The sequence below is a fragment of the Ipomoea nil genome, unplaced genomic scaffold (genome assembly GCF_001879475.1).
Source record: "Ipomoea nil cultivar Tokyo-kokei standard unplaced genomic scaffold, Asagao_1.1 scaffold3130, whole genome shotgun sequence".
NCBI classification, from domain to species: Eukaryota; Viridiplantae; Streptophyta; class Magnoliopsida; order Solanales; family Convolvulaceae; genus Ipomoea; species Ipomoea nil.
Window position 1 is genome coordinate 23,644 of NW_017619558.1, and position 12,571 is coordinate 36,214.

Genomic DNA, 12,571 nt, shown 5'->3' on the forward strand with positions numbered 1-12,571 from the left:
TGCTCATGTGCCAGATCCATTGAGAAAGAAGTTGGATGATAAAGGTGAGAAGTGCATATTCATTGGTTATAGTGACGCTGTAACACCCCAGATTTTTTAGACATTTAAAACTTATATAATAAAGGTGACATCTCATTAAATCCCAAAGCGTAACATAAGTGTATGGGGTGCTATGCCACACTTGGGCTAGAGAACCCAAGTGCACAGGCAGTCTAACTACTATCCTCCGAAATGTAAATGCATAACATGGCACGCAGGCCGAAAGGGAAACTACACTACGTCTATGTTCCAGCTCTAGCGCGCTCCAATGCTCTAATCCTCAGTTCCTGAAAGCCAAATATATCTGTTCAGCGAGAGATGCTGGTAACCCACTCCAACGTGTTAAAATACAATACATATAGCAATATATATAGATATACGAAAACTATTTGAGCATGAAGATATATCCTACGAACTCGAGCTTTAAAACCGGGAATGACTCGATAGATTAGGCCGGACGCAAGCAACAGTTATAGCAAGCATATGCAGTTCATAATAGATAAGGCAGATAAGGTAAGGCATAACAATAGTCATAACCCAACATAAGTAATCCCCAATATAAATCCCATAGTCACATCCCCCAAGATACTCGTAATCACAACTCATCCATAACACAACACATAGCACACTTTGTTGGCGCCACAGGACCAATCGCATGCCCATACATGAGGGTCAGCGCATATAGCTCTGACACGGGCCCGCAGCACCCTGCCCCGTATCGCAACACGGAGGGGTTGATCGCAACCGACCGATGAACCGCACCTCATCATAATGTTTGATCGCAACCAAACAGTGGACCGCAGCCCAAGAGAGTGTCATCTGACCGCAGCCAGGATAAAGGACGAACCGCAGCTCGTATAGAACGTTTGATCGCAACCAAACGGTGGACCGCAGCCCAAGAGTATCAATCTGACCGCAGCCAGCTTCTGAACCGCAGCTCAGGATGACCAATCCGATCGCAACCGAATTGGGGTAACACACACACATAACACTCAGCAAGCACATGCAACCCACATTACACACTGGGAGGGGGAAGAAAGCGTATAACCAAACCTATGCGTGATCCATCACCAACTAGGAATAGCCCTAAGGGGTTCATACTTCTTCCACCTAGGTCGACGGGATACCAATTCAACTAGCGTGCAACATAATAGACTCATAATCCTACGAACGGTACACGAAACATCAAACTAGACATAGTCACGATAAACGGAGTCCGTTGGGACACCACGGGGAACGGGGAACATCAAACGGGGAAGCCGGAGTCCCAAGGTGGACGAATTTCCAGCGGGTAGCCGGTGGGTGGGGGGCCACCTGCCGGCTGCCCGCCGGAATTACTGTTCCGGGCAGCGGGTCGCCGCCGGGCAGCTGCCCGCCCGCCGGCCACCTGCTGCCAGGCGGTGGTTCACGGCGTCGGGTAGGTGGCGGGTCCCCTACCCCCCCACCTACCCCCCCACTGACTTCTTTTCAACAATTACGCCCCGGGAATCGCTATGGAACCCGGAACCATGCTTAGACACTTTACGACGCAATTAACGACAACACATAGACAATTAACGGATCAAATACGAGAAACGAGCGACATATAACCTATCATGCTTTCCTAAACATAATCAACACCCAACATGCGATTTCCCACCTGATGATCCAAGAATCAAAGCATACGGTACAACCTAGGGTTCTAATCACTTTTATATCAACAAGAATACGATTCGTCTTCTAATTACAAGATTCGGTAAGAACAACACATAATCATCAAGGATACCAATTAATCATCAAGAATATCATAATCATCAAGAACAACACATAATCATAAAGAATCCCAATTAATCATCAAGAACATCATGATTATCAAGAAACTCCCAATATTAAGATTATCAAGATTCCCCATGGAATCATTAAATCAACATCAATAATAATCACCATAATTTCGCCATTCACAACAATATGGGGGAAACCTTAAGGGGAAATCATAGCTATGAAAATAGGTTTTGTTGAGACATGGGTTACCTCTTAGCCTTAATTAATTCCTTGGCTATGAAGGATCTTTCTTTAAGCTTTCTTGATTTCTTGATTTCTCCTAGGGGAATTCTTGGAACTCCTTGGGTGGTGGGAGATTGTTGTGGTGGGGATTCTAAATGCCTTCTAAATTCCCTATTTATATGCTATGGGTTTTAATCCTTCTAGGATTAGGTATTGGGCTTTAGGGATGGGGTCCACGGACTATGGTGGGCCTTTTTCCCAACTTAATCATAATAAATTATTCTTTTTTATGGGTCATAGGTTAATTAATTAATTGGTCCAAGGGGCCGTAACACGGGGTGTTACAGACGCTTCCAAGGCTTATAAACTATACAATCCTGAAACTAAAAAGGTTGTTATAAGTCGTGATGTCATTTTTGATGAATATGATGCTTGGGATTGGTTAGCTAAAGATGAAAGTTCAATTGTTATTCCTATTGTTGAAAATATTGTTGATGAGCAAACGATTCCAGATAATGTTCAGTCTTACACAGTCGGAGCTGTCAGTTCGACGATCTCAGCACGAGCGCCACTTACCAGCTCGCTTGCAAGATTATGTTTTGGGTCATGATAGTGACATGTCTGATGAAGAGATTGTTCAATTTGCTCTCTTTGCAGATTGTGATCCTTTATCTTTTGAGGAGGCTGCTACAGAAAGGGAGTTAATAGATTTACCTCCTGGGAAGAAGCCAATTGGAGTAAAGTGGGTTTACAGAACGAAATACAAGTCAGTATATCCAACTTGAAGACGGAGACATTTCTTAAATTGAAGAAGAAGAAATTGGGATGACCAATATATCCAACTTGGTTTAAAGGAGGCAATGTTATAATAATATTATTATTACAAATTAAACCAAGTAAACTAATGCAGTAAATAAACATGGGTGTGTGGTGTGTCATGTATGATTAGTTAATGTGAAAGTGGCCTAGATTATAGCAAGTACATGGAGCATTAGTTCCCTAATTAGTAGTTTGCCTTTAGTATAAATATGTGACTCTTGTTCATTTGTTAATCATCTCATCAAATACACATTATCAGTTTATTCCTCTCTCTCTCTCTTCTCAAATATATTATATATATATATATATATATATATATATATATATATATATATATATATATATATATTATAGATATATTATATTATATTATATATATTATATTTAATATATCTAACAATAATAGATGGATTTCTTGATTGTATGCAAATTTTGGCAATGAGAGTCTCGGCTCGTCTTCTCTGTTGAATGCACTGGAAATATTAAACATCAATCACAATGTGTTTTAGTTATGGCCAATGGGGCTTGACTCTTTAGCTAACCTAATGATTCTTGAACATCCAATATCAGTAAATTAAGAGAATATTCAATTGCACTTTGCTTTCCAACACTGCAACTTGCAGGAGAGACAACAGGAATGTGTAATTCTTCATGGTCATCGTTAGTGTTGTAAATTTAAGGGATATTGAGCATGAGGTCTGCTAATAAGTGTGTGCTTCTGGAATGAAGCATGCTTAAGTACATGTTCTGCAAAATTTTAGGGAAATCACTAAGATCATATATCCTGGATACACTTGATTCAGTCTAGATTATGACAATTGGTTGATGAAGGCAAGAATCTCCAATAATCAACTTATTCTTCTCTTTGTATCGTGTTCCAAACCAAATTTCTTGGGGACGTTTAAAATAGAATAGAGGCTAGAAGTTGGTCTCCATTTGGTAATTTAGTAATTTATATCAAGTGTGGATTAATTATGGGCAAACTTATGAAAAGCGTGAAAGGCGTTGCTTTGTCACAAATAGCACAGTCAACGGTCAATTTAAAAAAAGAAAAATTAAACCTAAGCCCTAAGCTAATATCGCGACTCGCGATTGTGATTGGAAAGACCAAACCTTCTCCCTCTCTGCCACTCTGCCTCCGCTGCACTCTGCTTCTCCTAGTCTCCCTTCTCGCCGACCGCCGCCCTCGCCGCCTCGCCGACCGCTCGCCTGCAGCCTGCTCACCGTTCACACTGTCGAGTGTCGACTGGTATCGCTGATTCGCTGTTTACACTTTAATCTTAGTTCATTTAATAATTTATTTTTATTAAATGAATAATATTTGTATTATTATGATGTTGTCACTTTATCACTTTAGGAGTTATTTTGGATGTTATTTTGCATAATTATTTGAAGTTTTTGACTATATATATGTATAATTTATATATATTAAAAGCGACGCTTCGCTTTGCGCTTTCACTTTCAAGCAATGCCCGGCCTAGTCGCTTTAATGCGCTTTTTCGCTTTAAAAAGTTTGGTTATGGGAATTAGGTATTTATCTGTCTTCAAGAAAATATTTATCTGTCTTCAAGAAAATTAACACACTCATCTTTCACTTGGCTACTTGGTGTTTTGATGTACACAAGCCTGGAACTATTTGTGCTTGTTTTTAATTGTGTTATGAAATTCATTGGCTCCTGTTAATGCTTGCAAAAATGAATACTTCATCAGTGATCCTTGTTGATTTCTGTTAAACTTTGCTACAGCTCTTCTTTCCATATTATCTACAATTTATTTGTAGATGCTGCTGCTGCTATTTCCTGTGGTAGTCATTACTCATTAATATTCTTCCATCATGAATCATAAGTGATGGTAACTTCATGGTAGATTATATGGTTAGCCAAATCACATTCAGATTTGATTTCTTGAATGAAATGATTGCTTGCACTCTGATGGAGACATGGAGTGTACATTTTTGTTCGTTATGGGAGGAGCACATCACCCCATCTGAATGTTATTCATAAAAAGACACAACAAACAAGACAGTCATTGCCTGACTACTTGTTTGGTTTGCTTGGGTTGCGATAATATGATTTCATACCAATCTGTTGCTAGCATGAATCATGATTGGTTTTTGTTGTGTGGTTGAGCAATGGGTATAATTGACTTCTTTTGATATCTAGATACATGCATATGAAGAACCATTTTGCTGATAGGTGTCTTGGTTGACATTGTAGATTTGTAGATGATTTAAATATGCATAGGATTATATGATGTAATAAAGCTCAGGATTGGTGATTCAAATACATTGTGTTTGTTTTTCTTTGTTTATAAAATTTGAATAGTGTAAATCATACTACTTAAGGGGAATTGAGCTCTTTTTACCTGCACCATTGGTTGTTAGAAATGATAATTTGGATATGCAGTCATCAGATTCATTACTAATAAATGGACATGCACATAACAACAGAACTGAATGTGGGATTTTTTTCAAAGAAAGATGTAATTTGCAAGTGGTAAAAGATTGCAGGTTGTAAATTTCAAAATCTTTGGTCAAACATGCAATATGAGTGGCTACACAGTATCTTCATTATTATTATTATTATTATTATTTTTCTTTCTATTTGATATTAAATTTCTAACAAAGATAAGCGTCAATTTATCCAGAATTCAGGTAACAGTTGCTAGCAACTGCATATCGTCACACCCTGGGCATTCTGGAGCATTGATAGTGTGAATCCTGCTGTCCATCAAGTTTAACACTAGCTATCTTCATGGCTATGTAGTTAAGCATATAAAGCTATCCACAATGTAAATCTTCCTATCCTTTTATTTCCTTCTGGCTTTTTCCCAATCTAATAATGAATTATAGTGCTTTCTCATCCTCATTTTCCAATTAACTCTTATTTATGCCTCATTATGTTAGTAGTCCTTAGAATGCAATTTCTTTCTTATGTAGATAACTGTGTGCACAGCGACAGAACTGAGGATTTGATGAGTGGTGCCTCCAGTTCAGGTGGCCTACGGGCTGCTCTCTCCTATTGTGTGCAGCAAGTACGAAATTATGACTATCATCGCTACCTTTGCCTTCTTGAACTTCCACCAAATATGAGAATAGCTGCTTTTGCACTCTCTGCTTTTAATGTAGAGACATCCAGAGCTATGGATGTGTCCTCTGATCCTAACATCGGTCTTATGCGCCTGTTGTGGTGGCAAGAAACTCTGGACAAGTTATATGCCAACAAGTCGATTGAGCATCCAGTAGCACAGGCGCTTGCATCTGTGATATCTCAAAATAAAATTAGCAAGAATTGGTTGAAGCGTTCGGTGGAAGCTCGGATTAATGATGCTAGAAGAGAGGACACTGACATACCAAAAACCGTTGAAGAGTTGGAGCGGTATGCAGAAGACACTGCATCGACTATTCTGTACTACACACTTGAAGCGGGTGGCATTAGATCGACAGTTGCAGATCATGAAGCATCACACATCGGAAAGGCGAATGGGCTTCTTTTGCTGCTAAGGTCATTACCTTACCATGCGAGTCGAAACCGCCATCTTGTTTACATACCTGCTGACGTGGCTGAGAAACATGGATTGTTAGTACATCAAAGTGGTCAATCAGAGATTCGTTTGGATTCCCTTGAGAGCATGTGCGATGCTGTATTTGACTTGGCATCTGTTGCTAATGCACATCTGCAGAAAGCTCGTGAATTGAGAGGAAAAGTGCCGGCTGAAGCCCGGCCAGTGCTTCTACCCGCTGTCCCTGCTCAGGTTATGCTGGATTCTCTAAGCCGTGTGCAGTTCGACGTGTTTGATCCAAGACTAACACGAGTGATTTTAGGGGTTCCCTCTCTGCTTTTCCAATTGAAACTGAAATGGTATTCATGGAGGGGAACATACTAACATGTTTTCTAGTTACATTGGCATATCCACAATGGCATGCTAATACAAATAACAAATGGCAAAGGGGGAAACTTTCTTTCTTCCCTAATGCAATGCTAACTGAAGTAGTCAAATGGTATTTATCAAAATCCAACTTTGTTGAAATTTTGGTCTCCCTTTTTATTTTGTGATTCAGATTGTCTGCCCTCAATTTGTTAATTGGCATTGTAAAATGTAAACCAATAATAATGCTCTTTATTTCCATTTGGTTTTTGTAACACCCCGTGTGACGAGTCCTAAAACCAATTAATTAATTAGCCATCTACCCAGAAAGAAAAGAAATAAATCACAATGATTAATTAGCCTTAAGCCCACCATGGTCCGTGGACCCCCATCCCTAAAGCCCAATACCTAATCCTAGGAGAATTAAACCCCATAGCATATAAATAGAGAACTTGGAAGGCATTTAGAATCCCCACCACAATAATCTCTCACCACCCAAAGAGCTCCAAGAATTCCCCTAGGAGAAATCAAGAAATCAAGAAAGCTTAAAGAAATATCCTTCATAGCCAAGGAATTAATTAAGGCTAAGAGGTAACCCATGTCTCAACAAAACCTATTTTCTTAGCTATGAATTCCCCTTAGGGTTTCCCCCATATTGTTGTAAATGGCGATTTACTATGATTATTATTGATGTTGATTTAATGATTCCAAGGGGAATCTTGATAATCTTGATATTGGGAGTTTCTTGATAATTATGATGTTCTTGATGATTAATTGGGATTCTTGATGATTATGTGTTGTTCTTGATGATTATGATTTTCTTGATGATTAATTGGTATCCTTGATGATTATGTGTTGTTCCTACCGAATCTTGCAATTAGAAGACGAATCGTATTCTTGTTGATATAAAAGTGATTAGAACCCTAGGTTGTACCGTATGCTTTGATTCTTGGATTATCGGGTGGGGAAATCGCATGTATGGGTGTTGATTATTTTTAGAAAAACATGATAGGTTATGTGTCGTTCGTCTCTCGTATTTGACCCGTTAATCGCCGACGTGTTGTCGTTAATTACGTTGCAAAGTGTCTAAGCATGGTTTCGGGTTCCACGAGGGTTCCCGAGGCGTAAACGTGATAAAAGGAGTCAGTGGGGGGTAGGTGGGGGGGTAGGGGACCCGCCACCTACCCACTACCGGAACAGTGTTCCCGGCAGCGGGCTGGCAGCTGCCCGCCGGCGACCCGCTGCCCGGAACAGTAACTCCGGCGGGCAGCCGGCGGGTGGCCCCCACCCACTGGCTACCCGCTGGAATCTCACCCCACCCGGGACCCCGGCTTCCCCGTTTGATGTTTCCCCGATCCCCGTGGTGTCCCAACGGACCCCGTTTGTCGTGCCTATGTCTAGTTTGCTGTTTCGGGTACCGTTCGTAGGTTTACGAGTCAATTATATTGCATGCTAGTTGGATTGGTATCCCGTCGACCTAGGTGGAAGAAGTATGAACCCCGTAAGGCTATTCATAGTAGGTGATGGATCACGCATAGGGTTATTTTATACGTCGTATTCCCCTCCCAACGTGTAATGTGGGTTGCATGTGCTTGCTATGTGTTATGTGTGTGTGTTGCCAATTCGGTAAAGGATCGGATTGGTTATCCCGAACAAAGGGTTCGGAAGCTGGCTGTAGTCAGATGGGTTTCCTGGCTGCAGTCAGATGACGTTATCCTGGGCAGCGGCCCAGAAGCTGGTTGTAGTCAGATGGGAATTCCTGACTGCAATCAGATGGCACCTCCTGAACAAAGGGTTCGGAGGCCGGCTGTAGTCAGATGGGTTTCCTGGCTACAGTCAGAGTGCACATTCTTATGGGCTTTGGTTCATTGGGGGCCAAAGCAATGATTCCTCCGTGTGGATGCGGGGCAGGGTGCTGCGGGGCCGTGTCAGAGCTATATGCGCTGACCCTCATGTATGGGCATGCGATTGGTCCTGTGGCGCCAACAAAGTGTGCTATGTGTTGAGAGGTGGGAGAGTTGTGGTTATGACTATCTTGATAGTTATGACCGGGAGATTTATGTTAAGACTGTTTATGTTGAGTTATGATCATCGGTTATGCTTGCCTTAATTGCCTTATCTATTGTGAACTGCTTATGACTGTTATAGCAATGCTTGCGTCTGGCTTTAACTGTCGAGTCGTCCCCGGTTTTAAAGCTAGAGTTCGTAGGAGATATCTTCATGCTCAAAATGGTTTTTTCGTATATCTATATATATTGCTATATGTATTGTATTTCAACGCGTTGGAGTGGGTTACCAGCATCTCTCGCTGAACAGATATATTTGGCTTTCAGGCACAGAAGATTTAGTCACTGGAGCGCGCTAGAACTTGGAATGTAGAAGTAGATAGCTTTCCTTTTGGCCTGCGTGCCACGTCTATGCATTTACTCTTCGAGGATATTAGTTAGTTAGCCTGTGCACTTGGGTTCTCTAGCCCAAGTGTGGCATAGCACCCCGTACGCTTGTATTTACATCTTGGGTTTTAATAATATTCCGCTTTTATTATAAGTTTAAAAAATCTTAAAAATCTGGGGTGTTACAGTTGGTATCAGAGCCTAAGTTTGACCCTAGGATAAGACTCTTAAGACCGGACTTTAGGACATTAGGCTTGAACTCTAGGTATCTAGGAACATAGGACTCAGGAATCTTAGGACGCGCGGTGAGATTGTGAAACCTACACATAACCCCCCTCACTTTACCCCTGCATGACTTAAAGAACCCCCCCTACGCTTACCACACCAAGGTAAGGGTGCAGCACACTGACCCATCACTACAATAAATATTGGCCCTAAAAACCAGCAGCACGGCGCCAACAAGACCCCACACTCCTCGCAGAACGAGTCCAAACCTTCAACAAAATCCTTGGGTTAATGGAATGCCCAGGGGAGCACCGCGTAGAGATATCCTCGTCCAAAGACACGAGGCTGATCTTTGATAAGTTCAAGAAGGACCCACTTATGGGTAATAACCGGGGGTCCAACTAGGAGCGCCTAGGGGCACGACTACAAGGACGTTTCCACCCCGCACCCGCAAGGGCAACCACGTACAAGAAATCCCCCACCACCTCCGTCGAACGCAAACGCAGACTTCGCCCGACAAGACTCTAACCATCGACCACCCACATCCTCAGGAGAAGAGGATCCCGTAATCCTAGGAGAATGGATCCGAACCCTCGACAAAATCCTCGAGTTAGTAGGGTGCCCAGAGGAACGCCGCGTGGAGGTATCCTCGTTCTACTTCGGACACGAGGCCGATCTCTGGTAAATCCACGAGGGTCCCACTTACCAACAAGGACCAAGGTTCAACTGGGAACACCTCAAGGCGCGACTTCGAAAGCGGTTTTATCCAACACGCGTGAAAGCATCCAGGAACGAAGAGTCTCTCCATCTAAAACAAGGGACAACCACCGTCATGGAATACCAACAAACGATTCCTTGAACTAGCACGCTTCACACTAGAACTAGCCCCACCGAGGTAACCGGAGTAGAGAGATTCGTATCGGGCCTCAACCTTGAAGCTCGAAAAGCACTAGTGGTAAGCAGACCTCGGACTCTCAACGAGGCTTACTCCAGTGTCACTAATCTCTATCAAATCCAACCACTCCAAACGCGGAATCCAGGAACAAACCCGAAAGAAGAAGTAACAAAAGTGGGAAGCCGCCCCCTCCAGCATGAGCGAACCCTTTCGGAACTGGTCACGAATGGGCGCAACTATCCCAGCCGGGAGACTGGGAACGCCAATTAGAATGCAAGGAAGCAAGGTAGTACGTCAACGACACCCTTTCCTAATCATTGGCACGAATCACCAAAAAGTGGCTCGATATGACAAGAAGAGGCAACGAACACATGGAAAGTATCACACAACTAGAACCTCACAGCAATAAGGATCTTACCTTGGAACAAGGACCTTGATGGTTTTAAGGCACCGTGAGAAGTACGTGAGACACGCAAAGCCGCCAATACACCATACGACGACAAGGGCAGTCAATCAAATGCATCCCAAGGAAGGGAAATGCATCACGGAGCACTCGGTCGCCAAAGGATTAAACAAAGAAGGGGCAACAAGCCAAACTCCAAGAAGAACCAAGAGGGCTTACCCTTAATCAAGCAGGGAAGAGACGAAGTTGGTTTTATAACCAAAACTACCCGGTGAAGATGACGAGGTTGCTGATTGGAAACCGGACCCGACCTACTAAACGGAACGAACATACAAGAGTCTTGACTCATCTAGAACTCGTGCTTAAGGATCAGTAAACGTTGTACGATGGGTCATCCTATGTATTCAAGCCCCTTTTAGTGCACAAGGGCATGGGACTTGTCAGGACATGAATCGGTGCCTCTTTGGGGTCTTTCCCGAAGGAATTGACTCTCCCCAGTCATTTTCCCGCGGGTCCCCAACGGGTCCTTGACGGGACCTTGGCGGGTCCTTGGCAGGAGCTTGGCAGGCAGACGATCGCCCACCTCGTGCCCACTGGTACAATGTGCTGATTTCTTAACCCCTCATTTTATTGAGTTGCGGCGCACATGTGTGCCTCGATTGATGAATGTGAGTCTCGGATAAGAAATCATGGACCACCCAAACATAGTATCCTACGTAAAGGACCTTGACGCACGAGGCACCGTCGGGAAATCACAATCAATTGCCTTGCACGAGTAATTGAAGTTGGATCCTACGATACAACCGACTAGGGATGTTTGGCATAAAGGATTGCGCAAACCAAGGAGGCGAGTTGGGAACTCGTGCTAAGAACCCACGAAGATCTTAAAAGACAAAATGCTAAACCAAGACTCCTCCAAACCATGGACGTCGTTCGAGCAAATCAGAGGACTCCTTACAGGTTGTATGGAAACAAGAACTACGTAGTCCATGGTGCTAAGCAAAAGGGGAAAGAGCACATTCGCTCCAAGACTTCAAGGGTCATTAAGGACCCACAAGGAAATGAGATGACTCGTAAGGTCACCGAGCCATCCCACAACGAGTTTTGGTAACCGACTGCGCTTTAAAAAGAAAAAGGGGCACGCAAGGGCACCTTCATCATTGAAAATAACACAAAAGGGCACAACAAGCCGAACCCCGGGTAAGACATGGAGTCTTACTAAGAATTTCACCCACTAAAAAGGAGATGAAATCCAATAAGAAGAGAAATTCAACCCAAGGTCCATCGACTCCCAAGAGACTTTGGGAAGAATTTGGGGAAGTGCACCCTAAGAAATTGGCTTGGTTGACCCAACTTGGTCAAGACCTTGGGCGCACTAAAGAAGTAAGTGTTAAATCACCACGGGAAACTCCCTCAAGATAGAAGAAAAGGATGAAACCTTAGTCTGGGAAGCAAGGTCTAACAAGGATCTTAAAGTCAAGCAAGCGCCAACACCAGGGAAGGAGGATCAACGGCTCGTCGACGCGTCGTGATCAAAGTATCAAACCAGATTATTCACTTGAGATCAAGAACCCTTAACCCATCCTGGCCGAATTCCTTTCCCTCCCTCGGAAAATCGGCCCCCCTCCTTATTTCAAAACCCTTTCTACCCTTCAAACCCCATCCTTGATTCCAGGTTTTAACGACTCCGCACAAGGCGACAACCTCACAACCTAAGTTGCGACCTTGAAAACCTTGATCCTAATCATTGAATTCAATTTGTCCTCGAGTTGAAACCCGCTCTCTTAGTCTTGTAAACCTAATCGTTCCCAAAAACCCAACACACATAGACATACAATTATACAGTTTCCCCGTGGAATGCCTTCTCTATAGGACCACCGTTCTACTCTTGACTCGTTAACCCTGCAATGAGTTCTAAGCTTCGGGGACGAAGCTTCTTGTAAGGGG

General features: G+C 43.0%; 1 protein-coding gene across 1 annotated transcript; it reads left to right on the forward strand.

Annotated features, from left to right (window-relative positions):
* Positions 1-5,721: 5,721 nt before the first annotated feature.
* On the forward strand, positions 5,722-6,969 carry LOC109166937 (NADH dehydrogenase (ubiquinone) complex I, assembly factor 6-like). Its single transcript, XM_019315836.1, has one exon. It carries the CDS (start codon positions 5,740-5,742, stop codon positions 6,724-6,726), a length of 987 nt encoding a protein of 328 aa, XP_019171381.1. The 5' UTR covers positions 5,722-5,739; the 3' UTR covers positions 6,727-6,969.
* Positions 6,970-12,571: the final 5,602 nt, after the last annotated feature.

Coding starts and splice junctions, on each gene's coding strand:
- LOC109166937 (XM_019315836.1), top strand. CDS start 5,740: ATGTTAGTAGTCCTTAGAATGCAATTTCTTTCTTATGTAGATAACTGT.